The sequence below is a fragment of the Dermacentor silvarum genome, chromosome 7 (assembly GCF_013339745.2).
Source record: "Dermacentor silvarum isolate Dsil-2018 chromosome 7, BIME_Dsil_1.4, whole genome shotgun sequence".
In the NCBI taxonomy this organism is placed as follows: domain Eukaryota; kingdom Metazoa; phylum Arthropoda; class Arachnida; order Ixodida; family Ixodidae; genus Dermacentor; species Dermacentor silvarum.
The window spans coordinates 121,665,490-121,685,781 of NC_051160.1; the positions used below are offsets into that span (position 1 = coordinate 121,665,490).

The 20,292-nt window shown below is 48.0% G+C and overlaps 1 protein-coding gene across 1 annotated transcript in view; it reads left to right on the plus strand.

Annotated features, from left to right (window-relative positions):
• The first annotated feature begins 2,235 nt into the window (after positions 1 to 2,235).
• Positions 2,236 to 20,292, plus strand: part of LOC119459134 (BTB/POZ domain-containing protein 6) — a 38,222-nt gene continuing 20,165 nt past the window's right edge. Inside the window, exon 1 of the mRNA XM_049671168.1 lies at positions 2,236 to 2,423. Within this exon, the coding sequence (XP_049527125.1) occupies positions 2,417 to 2,423 (7 nt within the window). The 5' untranslated portion in view covers positions 2,236 to 2,416. The remainder of the gene's footprint in view (positions 2,424 to 20,292) is intronic.

The window sequence follows — 20,292 nt, forward strand, 5'->3', positions numbered from 1 at the left end:
AGTGACGGACTGGGACTGACGATGTGTGTGCTGTGCTATGTGCTCTCTCTCTCTCTCCTCCCCATCTTTCATTCCCCCCATCCCGCTCCAATGTGTAGGGTAGCAAACCGATTGTGCTAAACCGGTTAACCTCCCTGCCTTTCCTTCTCCTCTGTTTCCTTCCTTCTTTCCTTGCTGCCATAGCGCTTTATATTTCGTTGTCGCGGCGTTTCCTTTGCCTTTCGCTTTGAGTGCCTGTTCACATTCTTGCATTTGTTCATTTTCTCGTTTAATCAATTCGCCTAGCTATTTATATTTTTGAACGTACGGAACACACCACGGTAGTTCAGTGGATACGGTGCTGCGCTGCAGAAAATGAGGTAACGGGTTCGATTCCGGCCGCGGTGGTGTGTTGCGAGGGGGGCGCAATCGAAGAACGCTCGGTTACCGAGCATTCGGTGCACGTTAAGGAACCTCTAGGCCGTAAACAATAATCCGAAGTCCCACACTACATCTTGCATCATAATGCGATCGTGGCTTTGACGCTCAAAACGCCTGAATTTACCTTCATTTACCGTCGATATTTTGTTTCCGTGTATTATTATCATCTTATATCACAATATACCAGTAAACATCACGTGATCTGATGTTTTATTACTTTTTAAAAATGAACTTACATTTTGTAGAGCGTGGTTCTCATCTCAGCTGACAGCTGCCGTAATATATTTCTTACTACTCGGTTGGCTCCCCTGTATTTTATAGCCTGAATATTATTTTATTTCCATTGCGCCCAGCGCGTTGGCACAATGGCTGCGGCGTTGAGCAGCTGAACACGAGGTCGCGGATTCGATCCCTTCCGTGGTGATCGCATTCCGATTAACACGCGTCCGTGAACATAATATTAACTAGCTAGTTCCCTGGTACATTTGCAAATTTTCGCCTCCGTGAGTCAACGTTTATCAAAAGTTGGCAGTATTTTTTTTTTTTCATTTTTGTTTTCAACGCCCTGTCATGAGAATGCGAAAAACTAGTTTGTTGTCAAATGCGGGCGATCGCCGAGATATCCCGCACCGTTAACGAACATATTTAAGTACAATTCCACTGAAGCACCCAGCGCGGCTGAAAGTCTGCATGCTCTCCTAATGAAACATTATTAGCTGTTACATGCTCTACCGTTTCTAATAAAAAGTCGAATCAAGATGCGTGCATTGCAATACTACATGATCAGCGGCGCTTACTTCTCCGCATCAAACTTTAACGTTCACTTACATTTTTGGGGCACTTCGAACATTCGTATTCCACTATGCCGTTGTCATGCTGATGATTATGAAGCTTTGAGCATTTGATTTGAAACAGGTGGGGGTATTTGTCACCAAGTTGTTTTTTAACTTTCTGGTGTTTGTACGTAATATGCAGATTACGTGCTCAAGCTTATAGCCTCACACAATTGCGAATGTGCACAAATGAACAGGCAGTAATATAAGACGCTGACCCGCTTTCTCATTCGAGCACAAATCAGTGCATCGCACCGAGTCTAAAGTCGGCATGGCAAAATCGGGCATTGTGCAGCGTACCTGCGTTGATCTTATGTAAGCCCGGCCGACCCCGTAGACTGTTGCGAAATGACGATATAATCCTTTATGAGAGAGTAATGAAAATTCTTATGTATTAGTGGAATAACTTTGAAAACAGTGAGGTATTTTTAACGCCCGTGCACCGTGCATTGTGTGCACGTTAAAGAACCCCATCGGGTGGTCCAAATTAATCCGGAGTCGCCCACTACGGCGTGCCTGATAAGCATATCGTGGTTTTGGCAGGTAAAATGCCACAATTAAATTAATCGGCTTTGTGATTTCTTTGTGTGTCCCACTAGAGTTGCTGTACATTCTACCAAAGGTATCATGCATATGCAGTAACTCTATCTCTGGCCGTATAGTGACACAGAATCGCGCAACAACGAACCTAGCTGTTCGTTGCCTTATCTCTTCACTCTGCATTAGTGTCAATATCGGACAGTCCATGCTGCATATTTTTTTTTTCATTTTATTACTCATAACGGCTAGCATACACTATCGCTACGACTGCTGGCTCAGCACATCGCCTTGTACTCGAGTAATATAGGAGCAGATACGGAACACGGCCAACGGCGAGCGTATCCGGAGAGACAGGCTCGTCTGATCGGCGCGCTGCAGAATAATCGGTTCGAGTTTCGCGTCTAAACTCTTTCGAGGCGCGATTTCGACGGCCGAGCGCGGAGTGACGCATGACGTAACTTGCAGGAAACGAGAGTCTGCTCCCCTATCGGTTCCCACCACGCCGGCGGCACGTAGTTTCGCTTTCTGCCCGGCTCAAAGAGGACGGCGTCGTTTTTTTCCCCCAGTCGCGTACAACCGACGCCACTCGGATACTCGCCGTGCTGTGGTTTCCAAACACCGACATGGCCTGTGAGTACCGCGCGTAAAGCTGAGCGGCGGTAATTTATTAGCCGCTCTATTTTATTTGTATTCCGTTTTCGCGCTTCAGTCAGTGATCCGAGCGGCACTTCGCCCGCGTTATCGTCAGGAACGGCCGGTTTTTGTGAACGGCGTATGACAAGAAAGGAGGGGTATTGAATGAAATTAATTATTACGCTAAGCCGGCCCCTGGTTCCTTTCGTTGCACGTGACGAAAAAGTGTTTGCGTTCGTATTGGGAAAATTCTCCTACGAATAAGAACGGTTTCCGCGTGCGCTAAGTACGCGCGTTCGCCATTCGTGATAGCGATCGGCGGGATAACGACGCGATCGCCGTAGCTGTGCCAATCGTAGACAGTGCTAACTTGATAGAAGTTTTGTAAACGCCGGCCCTGGGTTGGGAGAGGGAGTATTTTGACTGCTTCTCTTATGAAAGGCGGTATATAACAGAAATGTCGTGAGTTCCTCGCCCTGGACACGTGTTCTCTTATACGTGAGATTGTTTCATTAGTGGCCGGGTGTTCCTGTGCACCTCACATGATCGTAATAACGGTCGGTGTGTTTAAGGTATGAGGCCAAGTGCCAGGAAAAAAGTTTTAAAGAGGATAAAGAATACAAATTATTGGTCTAGATCATAAAGCAAACTTTTTTAGGCTCACGTGAGCCTTTTAAAGATTGCATTATTTTTTCAATATTTTCATTATTTGAAAAATTTAAATAAATGTGCTCCTCACGCGAACAGTCATAACTCTAATTTAACTCGATAAAAACACACAATTTTCGGCAGTGGTATAGGGGAGGCTTTGATCTCTGTAATGAACCAAAATTTCTGAGATCAGATGAATTCTCGAAGCATAGTGATGAAATAACCAAAAACATGTGTGCTTCCATTGGGTGTGCCTTGGTGTAAAAGGCATCCATATCAAAACTTGTGGTACGATTTTACTTGTTGAGGTTCATTGCACACCCAATACTGTGAGAAAAACTTGTGCCAAGTTTCACAAAAACATCTTTATTAGGGAAAAAGTTGTGAATGTTTGCGTTTGAAGAAATCGCAAAAAGATTGGTTCTGAGAAAATCAACAAAAAGATTTCAAAGCATAGCGCTTACACAAGATGATCAGGAGAGCTAAAATCCCCTATATTTGTAGCGAGTTCCGTCTTGGGTCTTGCTCTTGTCTGATTCTGCTCGTGTGGCACCTCGACTTCCTTTTTTTTCTAGCTTGCTTGGCATTATTACAGGTATTTGTAGTATGTCTCCAGGTCTGTCGCCTTGCACTGATTGCTGGCAAACTTTGACTTTGTGCGGGTTTGCACTCTAAACTTGCCTATTCTGTGGTTGCCAGTTAGAAAAAGGAAGCGACAGAGAGTAAACACATCCATCAAACAATCGGCTGCTCCTTTAACGCGCCTGCAGCCTCCAGAACTTAAACAACACGTGCAAAACATTGCACGTCCATCTGGTGAGGCGTTTATTATTTTAATTGATCAAGAAAATGTTGAAAATGCTATTATGGCATTATTACACTTTTTACGTGATACGATTCCTAAATAACCACCAAAGAACTACAAACCAGGCCATTTTTTTCTGTTTTACAGAAAACTGGCACTTTCAGCTTCGGTTTCGTAGACGCGGGGTGGGTTTATATTCGTTTATTTATCTTTTGAAAGAAACTGCGCAGGAAGATACTTTTTTCAGCAACACGATGGAGAATAAATCTAACAAAGCCGAAAAAAAAGACATTTAAAAAAAATGCAATTTTGACTTGGCCTCACACCTTAAAACTACGATGTCCGTGTTGGCGGCATCACAAATGGTGCTTATTTGAAAGAAGTCTTGCGGGGTACTCGGACTGAGAAAAGTTTTTTTAAGCCATCAGCTGCAAAGCCTGCCTGGTTGTTCTCGATACTCGATAACTTGAGTGCTCTCCGCATCGCGTACATCGTTGTGGCGATCTCATTATCATCGTGATCGCTATCGTGAGTGGCCCGAGCCGGCGAATAACAAATGTTCTTACTTAAGGTAATTTATATGAATACGGGAAAAGAATGCGACGCTTTAAAAAAAAAGTAGAACTAAATCAGTTTAGCGTGATTAAGTATTTTTTTCAAAACTTGTTATTTCGTCAATTTCGCAGCAACAGAGTTATGTTTAGAAGAAACAATGAAGGTGAAAGGTCGATTTTTTTAATACGTGAGTTTTAGATACGTGAGTAATATATTTCAAATTATTCTCTTGTTTATTCTTTTTGCTTATTTGGGCCGTAGTGACCCAGTACATATTTTTGAAACTTGTTGAGAGTTTGGCTCTATTAAACTACGATGTAGTCGTTATCAACATCAGACTATATTTAAGTCCACTGCAGGACGACTGCCTCTTCCATCGATCTCCAATTACTCCTGTCTTGCGCTAGCTGATTCTAAGTTGCGCCTGCAAATTTCCTAATTACATCGCCCAACCTAATTTTCTGCCGTCCTCGACTGCACTTCCCTTCCCTTGGCACCCATTCTGTAACTCTAATGGTCCACCGGTTATCCATCCTTCGCAGTAGTTTGCCTGAGCTTCATTCTTTTTTCTCTTAATGTCAAATCGGCTACCCCCACTTGATCGACACCGCTCTCTTCCCGTCTCTTAACGTTACGCCGAACATATTTCGTTCCATTGTTCTATGCGCGGTCTTTAGCTTGTTCTCAAGCTTCTTAATTAGTGTAGCTCCCAGTAGTGTAATAATTATGAACGGATTTCCTGTGCAAGAGAAGGTTACACAGTGGAGGTGGTGCATGCAGCGAAGTGGTTCAGTCCGTTGCTGTATGAAGCGAAGGGTCGATTTTCTTTCCTTTCGGCTCTCCTTCTATAATCAATGCAGCAGCAAAGCACGCACAGCGCCTTGGCGTCGGGGCTGCTGCCGCGGCGGCATAATGTGCGTTCGTTATCGCTAGCCGCCCTTACATCCGGTCGCTGTGGAGAAATCGTACCCGCGTTCTGCAACGCCTCTGCTTTCCACCAAGTCCATCTGTATTTTCTTAAAAAATAAGAAAGTACCTAACTTCGCCATTGAGTGGAAAGACATGATGCAGAAAGGGGGAGCGGTTGCAAAACGTTGTGGGGACGGCGACTGATTGTACTGTGGAGCCAATAGCACTCATGTCTTGCTGTATATATATATATATATATATATAACAAAAATAGTTATAGATAATGCAAAAAAAGAGGTGTTAGTTCTTTTCAAGGACTATACCCAGTGGTGTTCAAATTCTTTTGATGATAACGGGTGCACAGATGACGTGACGTTGCCGAGAAGTATAGTAAATCAAAGGGCAGGATATACGCTAATGCTCAAAACAGAGACATGCTTTCGAAATTGGGGTATATTAAACGGAGCTACGTATAGGAACGCAGTCCCGTGGCTTAACGCACTTTGACCCGGCACGCAACTCCAGGACCGGCTCAGTCAAATAATTAAGGAGCAAAAGCCCCCCCCCCCCCATTTTCTCTCTCTCCCCCGCTCTTACTCGCGCCTGCGCACATACGTCGGGCGATTCTTGAAGTGCCACGCCACGCTGTGCTGCCTAGTGATGGTAAAGTCGCGGCCGGCTCGCCGCTGGTCGAGAAATTTACAGAAACAGAGTTTGAGGAACGTGTAGCTCTCGCGAACAATTCTTAACGAAAGAAGATCAGGAACAAAAATTTGAAGGACGCTTAAGCTTCGCCTTTAAGAGTGGAACGCGAGAGCATTCAAAGATCCCTGAATGCTTGTCAGGCTTCCCGGCAACTGTAGCTTTCGTTTTCTCTACCTTCGCCTCTGCGCGCCGCTACCGTTTTGCGCTTCCGAGGAGGCGAGCGCCATCTGGATGGTGTTTTCGCAAGTAACCTACAAGGGCGCGGCGCTGCTGGTATGGTAGAGATGCTGGAAAAGGGGTTTGTGTTTGAGTTTACTCGTAGCAGAATTATGTTTTCTCGTACATTCAAATTACAATCCGACGCTATTACGTCTGCAGGTTGCGATTAAGTCGTACTTTACGATTTTTTGACTGATTTTACCTTGAGCAATTCAGTTTTCTTCACTAATGCCCTGCGCCACGCGGAGGGCCTGCGCAGCCAGGGTGGTTCGGGATGATTATTTCCGCCAACGACGCCGGCGGGCCCGCGCTCACACCGACGCCGGATTTTCTGCGACACGGGGCCCTTAACGCTATCGCGTCAAAATGGCCTTATTTCCCCAGCTGTCCAATGCTTGTGCCTTTTACATCAACGCGACCGGCAGTAGGTGCGTAAAGTGTGGTGTTCCGATTCTATGGCGCGCGTTGATGTAGCGGCCACTCCTCGGACAGATGAAGGACGGCGACAACACTATAAACACTTCGGAATTTAATGTGCGTCAACAATCGTGAAAACGCGGTGCTGCCACAATTATGCAACACTGATGGGACAGAGAACGAAAAAGAAGAGAACGCCGAAGTCCGGGTGCACGAAGCTGCCCGGCCAAAAGAGCGAAACCGAAACCCGCAACAGAAGCCGAAACCGCGCCGGTTCCAACACATGGTTTCGACATATGTGGCAAGTTAAAATTTAAATGAATCACCTTACTCCTCCATAGAAAAAATGCCGACGCAATTGCTACTTTAAAGCTATACTTAATTTAACAGAAATTCAAGGGATATGACGTGCAAAACAATGCCCCGTATACGTGTTACTTCTATCCCGCGCGGTGCTAATGCAGTTCGTCGAAACATTGCTGTTGGTTGTTTTAAGCGTGCAGCTGTGCGGCTTTCCGCCGTTAATTTCGTAAGCTACGGGCATGTCTGTACCTTTTGCAATTGTCTGATCTGTTTTTGGGCTACGCAAAATACATGCAAAGGGTATATATATATATATATATATATATATATATATATATATATATAAGATGCCAAGAAAGACACCAAGGACAACATAGGGGAAGTTACTTGTACTTACTGCAGTGCACAGTTATGCGCAATCAATGCCAGTTCTTTTTTCCCAGACGTTGCATATTGGTCCGGAATTCAGAAGTAGTCTTTCCCAGGAGTTGTTCATTGGCTTCAGACTCAGCAGCAATCTCTCCCGCGGCACAACCGCAACAATCGTTGGCTCTTGTAGGTCACCGATCGCCTCCCGCATTCTTCCACCCCCGCAGACTTTAGATCAGCGTGAGTACAGCTGCTGTATCGGCGTTGTTCGTTATCATAACAAGTGGCCTCACACAGGGTATTCGGTTTCACACTTGGGATCCCTTGTTGGTATAAACAGTCGAACACCACCGTAGCGCGCATTTCTGGGAATCCGGTTCTTCTGCATCGTGTTAAAGTAAACGCCGTCGCTTGGAGGTTATGACCCCCGCAGAAATATGCCTTGCAAGCGGTCGGATGGCGAACCCCTTTCCCAGGTCCAGGCACGCTCTGCTCCTTGGACGATTATGCATCAAGCCGAAGGAATGCGCAAGTACGGTGCGTGGCAAGTGGCGTGGACTGTTCCACAAGCTGAGCCGTCGACTCTCGTTGCAGCGTCCCCGCCGTCGGCGCCCGCCGTCTCCAGATCCGTCGCTCTCGAGTTCGCAAAGCGCTGTTTACGCCGGCCGCATTGTTTACGTCCGTTCGCTTGGCGGCAACTCGCTCGAAGTGTTGCGCTGGGCTTGAAACATATATTTCTAACTACATGAAAAAACTGCAAGGTCCTCCACAAATAAGTGCAAGTATAGCTCTCTTTCATATATGTTAGAAAACTCAGCAAGAATTCTATGTAATCAAGGTTATAAAATGCATCGCACTTACCTTTGAGCGGAAGATGACGCTCAAGCAGCAGTTTGTCGGCCACTCTGCCACTGTTTTCACACTGTGACAGCAAATTAGCTCACGTTCGGTCGTTCCTCCCAGCCCCGGAAATTCGATTTTCTCAACCATTGGCTCAAAATGTCATATGAACAATGATAGCTTACACAGAATTTCAAATGCGATATCCAAGTGAAGACAGGCGCTCTGAAAAAAAAAATATTCATATGCTTGGAACAACAAAAATGGAAAAAGATGCATACTACATTGACTTCACACTACTCTGTCACAACCCTGCGAGCAACACTGCTGTCTTGACAGACACATGGGTAGTGCAGCGCAGAACCATTAAGTAAAAATAGAATTAAGGCCAACATAAAATTGAGGTCAACTTAAGGTTAAGGTATCTATTCAAAACAATCTTTTAGCAAATTCTACGCATTTACCCGAAACAATACACGCAAAACTAAAGTAACATTCACCATGATTTCCGGATGCGCTTTTAACATTTCACTCAGGAACACTGGAAAGAGTCACACAGTACGAAATTTCTGCCCTTGAAATTGCAAGTTTCATTTAGCTAATGTGTAAAGGTGATAATTTCTTTCGCACTCAAGATATCAGAGCCCGACAGATGTTTGAACCACTCTAGTGGTTCACTTTTCACGAAATGTTGAATATGTATGCTTATGAGCTGCTGATTATTTTGTTTTACACTCTTGTGGCTTCCCTTTAAACAGCATCATAAACTTCTGCACTTTACTGGAATCATTGTACAAGAGAGGCCTCAGCTATAGGCGGCCGTTACCTTCGGCGACTGCACTTGTTTGCTGCCTGCCGTTGGTTTTATTTGCCTTGCCTCCATGCTTAATAGCGGAGTGGACACACTTCCATGAGCTAAATGTGGAGCCATTAGCAGTTTTCTTCCGGATTTGCACGGTCAAGGAAAGGCGCCAAATTTCATTTTCACGTGAAATTTGGCGGCATCATGGAATGGCAATTTGGAAGCCCCCATCGCCACTCTCGTCTATTTGTGGCATCGCTTACTTTTCGTCAGTATTCGCAGCCTACGAGTGTTATTTATGCGATCATGTTTTAACACAGTACATAGTGATGAAGAATTGTATCGGAAATGCTTAACATCAGGACATGGCTGGTGATCGACATCCGCATGTCGAGTCGGTAACGGAATTACACAGCTCCTGTCGAAGCCTTAAAGCCAGTACCATTTTCACGCTTCAAAAAGGCAAGAGAAAAAGAATGCCGCTAAAAAAATCAGATAACGCAATCAGAAACAGGCTTCGTCAACAACTGCATAAACGCTACAATCCGAAACGTTAGCTGCCGCTCGTGCCGTTCAAATCATACATTATTTCTAGTAAACCAGGAACCTTTCAATCTTATAACAAAATCATTTACCGAACCGAAACAAAGCGGTGTTGTTCCTGCCGTTCTTGCAAACCCGATCCGAACTTCTCCACCCGAAAACTCTTATCACTTTAAGCAAGCGAACAGTACGAACGAACCGCCGTCACCGCCACCGAAAATTTCGATATCGACAAAAAAGAAAGCAAAAAATCACAGCATATCCACGAGGTGAATGATGATGATGGGGCGAAGCTCCGGAGGGATCATCGGTAAACCGTGAATACTCCGAGTAATTCGCCCAGTATATGATCAAGTAAACACGTGAGAAACAGCGCGTGTATATATACAATACGTTTTATTTTCTTAGACGCTTCTTCTTAGATGCTTGGTTTGCGGAGTCCCTTCATTACCACGGCTTTGTGGTCCGTGAAATGAAGGGATAACGGTTCTTCTATAGGTCTCAATGGGAAGTTAGAGAAGACAAGATCTATGCAAGTCCCCCTAATTGTCGTGGGTTTCTTATAGTCTAAGGAGACACACGTGAGTCCATGTTTTGCTGCCATGTGTTGTATGAGCCACTCGTTAGTTCGTTCTGTAATGTCCACATTGAAATCCCCGACCAACACAAAGGGTCCTTGCTTGTAGTTGTCGGGCTCGAACAACGCGGCGTCAACGAACGCCTTGATATGTCCGTTCGACAAATTTGGTGCAAGATACACCGTGCTCTCCGCTCCGCAGGCTTGTCTTCCATCCGGCGACTCCGAGCGAAAGAGAAAGCGCGCCAAGAGCGAGCACCTTTTATTATAACACCCCCTAGCGGTAACCCGTCGCACTGCATTGTAGGTTTTCTCATCAACTATACGAAAAACTAGCGCCATCTAGTGACATTATATACACTTATATATAGAAAGATCGACACTTCCTCTAGCGCCATCTAGTGACATTATATACACTTACATATAGAAAAATCGACACTTACGCCATCTAGTGAACACTTCATAAAACTACAGGTGGCTATATACTACACCCGCGCCCTAAGAAGCTTCGCCCCTAAAAATTGAAGGACGCTTTGTAAATTCCAAAGTGTGTTCAGCGAAAGCATGTGCCCATTCGACTGACTAACGCATGCGCATTCGCTCATTCTTCTGGCGTTTGGTATTGGGGGAATCCACATTCTTGGGGAGCTTCTCCGAATCGCTTGCCGTGGAATCATCACCAGGCCGCTTGGGAGCCATCCGACCAACTCGACTGCTGCAACGAGACGTCTGACGAAGGAGCGCTGCCGCGCGCGCTGCTGTGCCATCACGTGATTGCTGAGAGAGTGTAAGGGGGCGAGGCCACAGCTGTGGCGGTGCAACTGTTGCTATGTGCCGCTGTGCCATCACGCGATTGCTGAGAGAGTGTGAGGGGGAGAGGCCACAGCTGTGGCGGTGCAACTGTTGCTATGTGCCGCTGTGCCATCACGTGATTGCTGAGAGAGTGTAAGGGGGCGAGGCCACAGCTGTGGCGGTGCAACTGTTGCTATGTGCCGCTGTGCCATCACGCGATTGCTGAGAGAGTGTGAGGGGGCGAGGCCACAGCTGTGGCGGTGCAACTGTTGCTATGTGCCGCTGTGCCATCACGCGATTGCTGAGAGAGTGTGAGGGGGCGAGGCCACAGCTGTGGCGGTGCAACTGTTGCTATGTGCCGCTGTGCCATCACGTGATTGCTGAGAGAGTGTAAGGGGGCGAGGCCACAGCTGTGGCGGTGCAACTGTTGCTATGTGCCGCTGTGCCATCACGCGATTGCTGAGAGAGTGTGAGGGGGCGAGGCCACAGCTGTGGCGGTGCAACTGTTGCTATGTGCCGCTGTGCCATCACGCGATTGCTGAGAGAGTGTAGGGGGCGAGGCCACAGCTGTGGCGGTGCAACTGTTGCTATGTGCCGCTGTGCCATCACGCGATTGCTGAGAGAGTGTGAGGGGGCGAGGCCACAGCTGTGGCGGTGCAACTGTTGCTATGTGCCGCTGTGCCATCACGCGATTGCTGAGAGAGTGTAAGGGGGCGAGGCCACAGCTGTGGCGGTGCAACTGTTGCTATGTGCCGCTGTGCCATCACGCGATTGCTGAGAGAGTGTGAGGGGGCGAGGCCACAGCTGTGGCGGTGCAACTGTTGCTATGTGCCGCTGTGCCATCACGCGATTGCTGAGAGAGTGTGAGGGGGCGAGGCCACAGCTGTGGCGGTGCAACTGTTGCTATGTGCCGCTGTGCCATCACGCGATTGCTGAGAGAGTGTGAGGGGGCGAGGCCACAGCTGTGGCGGTGCAACTGTTGCTATGTGCCGCTGTGCCATCACGCGATTGCTGAGAGAGTGTGAGGGGGCGAGGCCACAGCTGTGGCGGTGCAACTGTTGCTATGTGCCGCTCCGCTGTGCCATCACGCGATTGCTGAGAGAGTGTGAGGGGGAGAGGCCACAGCTGTGGCGGTGCAACTGTTGCTATGTGCCGCTGTGCCATCACGCGATTGCTGAGAGAGTGTGAGGGGGCGAGGCCACAGCTGTGGCGGTGCAACTGTTGCTATGTGCCGCTGTGCCATCACGCGATTGCTGAGAGAGTGTGAGGGGGAGAGGCCACAGCTGTGGCGGTGCAACTGTTGCTATGTGCCGCTGTGCCATCACGTGATTGCTGAGAGAGTGTAAGGGGGCGAGGCCACAGCTGTGGCGGTGCAACTGTTGCTATGTGCCGCTGTGCCATCACGCGATTGCTGAGAGAGTGTGAGGGGGAGAGGCCACAGCTGGCACCGTTCCAGGGCACGGACGGACGGACGGACGGACGGTTGGACGCCGCGAGCCATTAAAGGCTTTCGCCTTAAAAGCGCGAACAAGCGCGAAGCATCAGTGGTGCATGTGGCGCCACTTGAGCTACCGGCGCTGCGCTTGAATAATGTTACCTAACATTTTCTCATGCTCCAAAGCGCAGTATTAGCGGTAGACAAATTTTCCACACGGAGCGGCCTGAAGTGCGCGCCCGAAAAATCTGAGGTCATCCGGATACACGCGAAAGGCTACAAATCCAGAGGATCTATTAACATCGTAGTTGAGGGCCAATCAGTCCGAGAGGTACCCACGATGCGAGGCCTGGGTTTGTGGCTGCAGAGCGACGGGAGAGCAGTACAGACGCTCAAAACCCTGAAATCCGCAACCCACAACATAGCTCAAATGATACGTCCCGTGACGTATCGAAAAGTGGGAATGCGAGAAGACGATACCCTAAGGCTCGACAGGCCTTAGTGGTTAATCGAATCACGTATGGCTTACCGTACCAAATCCTCAACCCCCGCAGGGGCGTCTGCGTGAGCAGGCGTTTGGTGTGTTGCGACACCACGGACCCGAGCACATGGGGGTTGGACCCTCCCACGTTTAACCGTGCGTGGCTTAGCCGTGTCCGGGGAAAAGGGGATCCTGGGGGTTGAGCCGAAGCCGGGTGTTTGGACCTTTAAGGCCCCTCGGCGGAGGCAACACACCCCTTTGGCCTCTGCTTCACGTAGACGGCACCCCCGAACTGACCCGCCCGGGGGAAACCGGTAGTCGTCTTTTCCTATCTCTCTCTACCATCATCTTCGTCTTTCCCTTCCACTTTTAATCTGTCCTGTCCTCTCATCTTTTCCATTCACTTCGACTTTTCCTGGCGGCAAGGGTTAACCTGGTGTGGCTGTCCTACCTTGGGTATACCATATTGGGTTATAGCAATGGCATACTGGCTGGCGCTGTGCAGACTTGTCTCTATGTTCTGCCACGTCCCCTTGTTGGGCTCCGCGGTGGGTGGCAGACGCTGTTGCCGAACAAGTAGTTTCTTTCCATGGGATCCCCGAACCCTTTCTCAACTGATCGTGCCTCGAAAAGGGTACGCACCGATGCAACATCACTATTCTTGAACAAAAACAACGAACGTTTCCCGAAATTCCACGTCCTCCACTGCGAACAATCATCTACAAAAGCTAGAGCAATTTCCCCATTTCTTGTGGCCAAGTGCCTAAAAGAGACCATTGGAGCTGGGCATAAGGCAACAAAGATGGCAACCGGAGATTTGCTACTCGAACTAAAAGACAAGGAACAATACAACAAACTCGCACATCTCGTAGCCTTTGGTAACATCCCTGTTTCTGTAAGCGCACATCGAACAATGAACACAGTAAAAGGTGTAGTATCAGACGAAGACCTAATGACATTGAATGAAGAAGAACTCCTGGATGGATGGAAGGACCAAGGGGTAATCCATGTGCAGCGCATCAAAATCAGACGGAATGACAACGAAATCCCAACAAAGCATTTAATACTCACTTTCAGTTCAACTACTTTACCCGAGACTCTGGAAACCGGCTACGTAAAACTTCATGTTCGACCATACATTCCGAACCCGCGACGTTGCTTCAAATGTCAAAGATTTGGTCACGCATCCCAGAGCTGCCGAGGGCAGCTTATGTGCGCAAAGTGCGGCACAACTGGTCACTCTTCTGACGATTGCAATAATGACGAGGTACATTGTGCGAACTGCGACGGCAGTCACCCGGCATACTCCAGAGCTTGTCCAGCCTGGAAGAAAGAAAAAGAAATAATTACTGTAAAAGTGAAGGAGAATATCACATTCCGCGAATCACGTCAACGTATCTCCTCGTTGTTCTTGCTTAAAACATCTTTCGCCGAAGTGGTGCAACGGGGGGCGGCACCACAACGGCCTCTGGCGGTAGCCCGGACCACGTCTAGCGTGCCGAGGCTAACGCCACCCGCCCCTAAGGTGGGAGCAGCCAACGCTGCCCTGCCATCTCTCACAGTGTCCACACCAGTGGCCTCTACAAGCTCCGGCAGCAGCCAGGGCACCGCAGAGGCCACAGGGGTCCTGTCGACCTCCAGCCCGGTGGGGGCGAAGGCTTCATCGCTCGAGATGAAGTCTACGCGACGCACACATCGCTCTCTGGAGCGGGTGTCCAGTGCCTCACAAGAGGCTATGGACACTAGCCCAAGCCAAACGGCGCTAGTAGCGTCGAAGGAGCGGCGAGGTTCTCTAGCAAAGGCTCTGTAAAGTAAGTCACCCTTCTCCCTTTTGAGACACACAGCACCTTTTATTTTCCTCCAACATGAACACAATAATGCAGTGGAATGTTAGGGGACTAATCCACAACCTCGACGACATCCAAGAACTTATCAATAAATTTAATCCAAAGGTGCTGTGTGTTCAAGAAACACACCTAAACTCCAGAAACACCAACTTCCTACGTCAGAATATTGTTTTCAGAAGAGACCGCGAGGACTCTGCCGCATCATCTGGTGGTGTGGCCATCATACTCGACAGAAGTGTAGCCTGTCAGCAACTTCTACTCAATACAACACTTGAGGCGGTAGCCGTTCGTGCTGTACTTCTGGGTAAGCTCATAACCGTTTGCTCGCTCTACATACCCCCACATTATCCTTTACACAAGCATGAATTTCAGTCATTTATAGATGAATTACCAGAACCTTACCTCGTTCTTGGCGATTTCAATGCACACAGCAGCTTGTGGGGCGACACGCGTATCGATGCACGAGGACGCCTAATCGAACAATTTCTTTTCTCCTCTGGTGCGTGTCTCCTGAATAAGAAGGAACCCACCTACTACAATCCCGCAAACAAAACGTTTTCTTCCATTGATCTCAGTGTAGCTTCCCCGTCTATATTTGCTGAGCTTAAATGGGAAGTTATAAAAAATCCTTACGGCAGTGACCACTTCCCGATACTGCTGAGATCACCACTACAAAACGAACCACCACAGGCACCTCGCTGGAAGTTGGATACGGCAGATTGGGAGAAATTCCAAAGTCTTACAAGTAGTATCTCGTGGTCAGACATATCTTCGCTAGGAATTGATGCTGCTGTCGAGTGTCTTACATCTCTTATAATTGATGCCGCCTCTGAATGTATACCTCAAATAAGTGGTGCGACCTGCAAACGCCGTGTCCCATGGTGGAACGACGAATGTCGGAACGCACGTAGGAAACAGAACAAAGCGTGGGGCTTGCTACGGGACTCCCCAACTGCGGAGAATCTTGTCAATTTTAAGAAGATAAAATCGCAGGGCAGAAGAACGCGTCGACAGGCCAGGAGAGAGAGTTGGGAGAAGTTTTTATCAGGCATCAACTCGTATACAAATGAGGGCAGAGTCTGGAAGAAAGTTAATAAGATAAAAGGGCTACAAACTTATTCACTCCCGTTGGTAAACACACAAGGCGACAGTCTGGAAGAACAAGCTAACTGCCTGGGAGCACATTTTGAACATGTGTCCAGCTCATTCCATTATTCGCCAACATTTAAAAGACACAAGGCTACCATAGAAAAACAGAAAATAGAAAGAAAATGCACCGGAGACGAGGCATACAACCGGCCATTTTGCATCGCTGAGCTGTATGCGTCCCTTAGTTGTTGCAACAAGTCTGCCCCAGGCTCTGACCGCATAGTTTATCAAATGCTAAAACACCTTCCCCAAGAAGCAAAGAAAACTCTCCTCTGCCTTTACAATGCTATATGGTCCTCCGGCAAGATCCCCTCTGCCTGGAAAGAGGCCATTGTCATTCCTATACTGAAGCAGGGCAAGGACCCATCGTCTCCTTCAAGTTACCGGCCTATAGCACTAACAAGCTGTCTCAGCAAACTGTTCGAAAAAATGATAAACCGCAGACTAGTACACTTCCTCGAATCAAACAAATTGCTTGACCCGTACCAATGCGGGTTTCGAGAGGGTCGATCCACCGCCGACCATCTAATACGTATTGAGACGCAAATTCGTGAAGCTTTTGTCCATAAACAGTTCTTTCTGTCTGTATTCCTTGATATGGAAAAAGCCTACGATACCACGTGGCGGTTTGGAATACTTAGAGACCTCTCACACGTTGGTATACGTGGTAACATGTTAAATGTCATAGAAAGTTATTTATCTAATCGCACATTCCGTGTTCGTGTGGGAAATGCTGTATCAAGACCATTTGTGCAGGAAACTGCGAGTGCCACAGGGCGGGGTGCTGAGTTGCACTCTCTTCATCGTAAAAATGAGTTCTTTGCGTGTGTACATCCCAAGAAACATGTTTTACTCTGCATACGTCGATGATGTACAGATAGGTTTCGCCTCGTGCAATCTTGCAGTCTGTGAGCGGCAGATTCAGCTTGGTCTGAACAAAGTGTCTAAGTGGGCAGACGAGAATGGATTTAGCCTTAACCCACAAAAGACCACCTGCGTCCTGTTCTCCAGGAAGAGGGGTCTGCACCCCGATCCTGACATTGAGTTGCAGGGACAACGTGTGGCCGTAAAAACAGAACACAAATTTTTAGGTGTGATTCTAGATACGAAACTTACATTTGTAGCACACATACAGTATATAAGGAACAAGTGCATGAAAACAATGAATATTCTAAAAGTGTTGTCACGCACCGTTTGGGGTAGTGACACAAAGTGCCTTTTAAATCTGTATAAGAGCCTCATACGCACACGACTAGATTACGGCGCCATAGTGTACCATTCCGCTACGCCAAGCGCCCTAAGGATGCTGGATCCTGTACACCATCTAGGCATCCGCCTAGCCACTGGTGCCTTCAGGACAAGTCCTGTGTCAAGCTTGTACGTAGAAGCGGACGTGTGGTCGCTTGACATGCAACGTTCATACTTAAGCCTTACCTATTTCCTGAAAGTAAATTCGAACTCGGAACATCCGTCCTTCTCAATCATAAATGATATGACCAGTGCCACACTGTTTAATAACCGGCCGACAGTAAGAGAACCCTTTTCACTACGTATAAGAAAAATTAGTGCAAAAATGGATATCCCACTACTTGAAAATAATTTGATGGCGCCAGCAAATCCAGTGTCACCGTGGCAGTGGCAACTCAGTGAGTGTGATACTTCGTTTGTAGAGGTCACAAAAGACGCTCCAGAGGCACATATCCAGATGCATTTTCTAGAAATCCAGTTCAAGTACTCGTCCTGCACTCAGTTTTACACTGACGCTTCCAAGTCACATGCAGGGGTTTCTTATGCAGTAGTCGGCCCATCGTTCTCCGAGTCCGATGTACTGCACCCGGAAACAAGCATTTTTACGGCTGAAGCCTATGCACTTTTATCAGCCGTGAAGAATATAGGCAAGTCAAAACTCAAACGATCAATAATATTTACAGACTCCCTAAGCGTTGTAAAAGCTATCATGACTCTACACAGACACAAAAACCCCGTACTCATTGAACTGTATTCTGCTCTGTGCAAAGCATATATGGCTAACCAGCATATTATTTTGTGCTGGGTGCCTGGCCATAGAGGCATCGAGGGCAATGTTCTAGCTGATCAAATGGCCTCATCAACTACATCGCGAGCCCTTAACCCTACAGCTTCTATCCCTGCCGCAGACCTCAAGCCCTACTTAAGAAATAATCTTCGAAGCCACTGGCAGCGCTTGTGGGATGCCGAAACGAACAATAAGCTCCATTTAGTTAAGCCACAGATAGGTCCCTGGCATCCCGTTACGAAAATACGAAGAACTAATGTCCTATTCTCTCGTTTGAGAATAGGACATACATACGGCACCCACAATTTTCTTTTAACTGGAAATGACCCACCAACCTGTGGTAGATGTGGAGAGAGGCTTACCGTGCTCCACGCCCTCGTGGAGTGCAGGGAAGCCGAAACAGAGAGAAAAAGGCACTTTCCTCTAGCGTACTGGTACTGTCTCCCTCTCCATCCCGCTATGTTTCTGGGTGACAAACCCCTCTTTAACACCAAAGCTGTCCTGGGTTTTCTTAGCGATGTTACATTGCATGTTATTTGCCCAATAGTTTCATAGCGCATCCTCTCTCCAGAGGATGCCGCTGCGATCGTAGTTTTGTATAGCACGCGTCTCCAGGCCCTTGCATTTCAAAGGGCCTGTCAAGGCAGTAGTGCTTTTTGAAAGACTCATCAGTGATAAATTCTCATTTATCATCATTATCTTGCAATTTGTTCTTTCGTTTCATAGTGAACCTCATTAGCCATTGCCATAATTTTATTACATATATATTTTACGCATTTTACAGCGATTGTTTTTAGGCCCTTTTACAGCCACGACACATCTACCTTTCGCAATTCATTGCTCCATTGTGAACTTATTAACACAGGCCTGGCGCTCTTTGGCCATACCTGGCCCTTGCGCCATTAAACACCATACATCATCATCAAATCCTCAACAGGGAGGAGGAAAGGCAGGCCAACACAATAATCCGAACCGCTTTCAAAGCTGCTCTGGGCCTGCCTAAATGTACTTCCACGGAGCGCATGTTAGCTTTGGGAGTGCACAATACTTTCGACGAACTGAGGCAGGCCACTCTGATGCGACAGAGGGAACGCCTCAGCTTCACAAAAAGTGGTAGAGCAATATTGGCTAGACTCAATATCCCAGCATACCCCATGTATCTCACCGAACAGGCCGTACCTCTCCATCCTTGGGTGAGATCAAAAATTACAGTAGCCCCAATTCCGAAGAATATGCATTCCGAGTACAACAAAGAAAGGCACAAAGCACGCGCACAACACATTCAATCAACGTACTCTAATAACTATAGGTACAACACGTACTACACGGACTCAGCTGTGTACGCAGAGGCGACCGGGCAGCGCTATCAAAGGAGGTACGCACTGGCAATCGTGAATGTGATCTGCCAGCAGCAAATAAACGCATTGGCCACGGCGGGATCCCCCACCTCGGCCGAAATATTAGCAGTGGCAATCGCACTCGCTCACGCGGAACGTTCGCAAAGGGACTCGGTCGTTGTCACGGGCTCGCAGAAGACGTGTCGCATGTTTCTTAAGGGGCACGTGACTGCGGCTAGTCTCGCGATAATCCCCAAATCCTTCAACCACCGTACCGTCATCGCCTACTCTGGTGCCCGGGCCACGCTAAAGCCCCTATATATAAAAAGTAGCGCCATTCTTAGATGATGCCGCCACTGCGCTCACCCCGGCGGTTCCTCCTCGCCGCATCCTGTCGCGCCAGCCTTCTCCGCTCCCCCATTGGCCAATTCGTGTCACGTGGAAGCACGCGTTGCGCTTCTGTATATTTTTTTTTCTTTCCAGAGCGCTCCGACCGCCATTCTCGGGCCTGTGCGACGAAAGTGCTGTACGCACAAATGGATCAAACGTGTTATGGACAAGAACTTCGTTGTGATGGCGTGCTGCTGTGCCTGAAGTTGCCGCAATCGACAAGGCACGGGCTAAATGCTTTTTTTGTTTACCATCCGGCGAGCGCAAACGCTTGCTGCACACATGGTATTTGCGCCGTCTCGCATCGTCGCGTTGCTACTTCCAAAACGGCATTATTAAGGCCAGTTACTGACTGACGAAGCAAAATCGCACCTCAATAACTGCTCCGCAGGGCGCGATCCAAGTTTTCCGCGGATTTCCTCTCGTTAGCTGTCGTCTGCCACGGCAGGCCCGACGTACGCGGCGCCACTGTCGATATCGCGCCTCGATCTCGCTGGCCGCGCCGAGCGCGACAGCGGAACGGAGGAGGAGGGAAGCGGATGGCGCTACTTTTTATATATAGGGGTTTTAGGCCACGCGGGGGTACAGGGGAACGAAAAGGCTAACGCTCGAGGGTTTACTAACCGAGCGACGGCATCCTCTTCTAACCCCAACCACTCGCACTATCCCTCACAAAATTCCACCAATTTAAATGCCAAAGACATG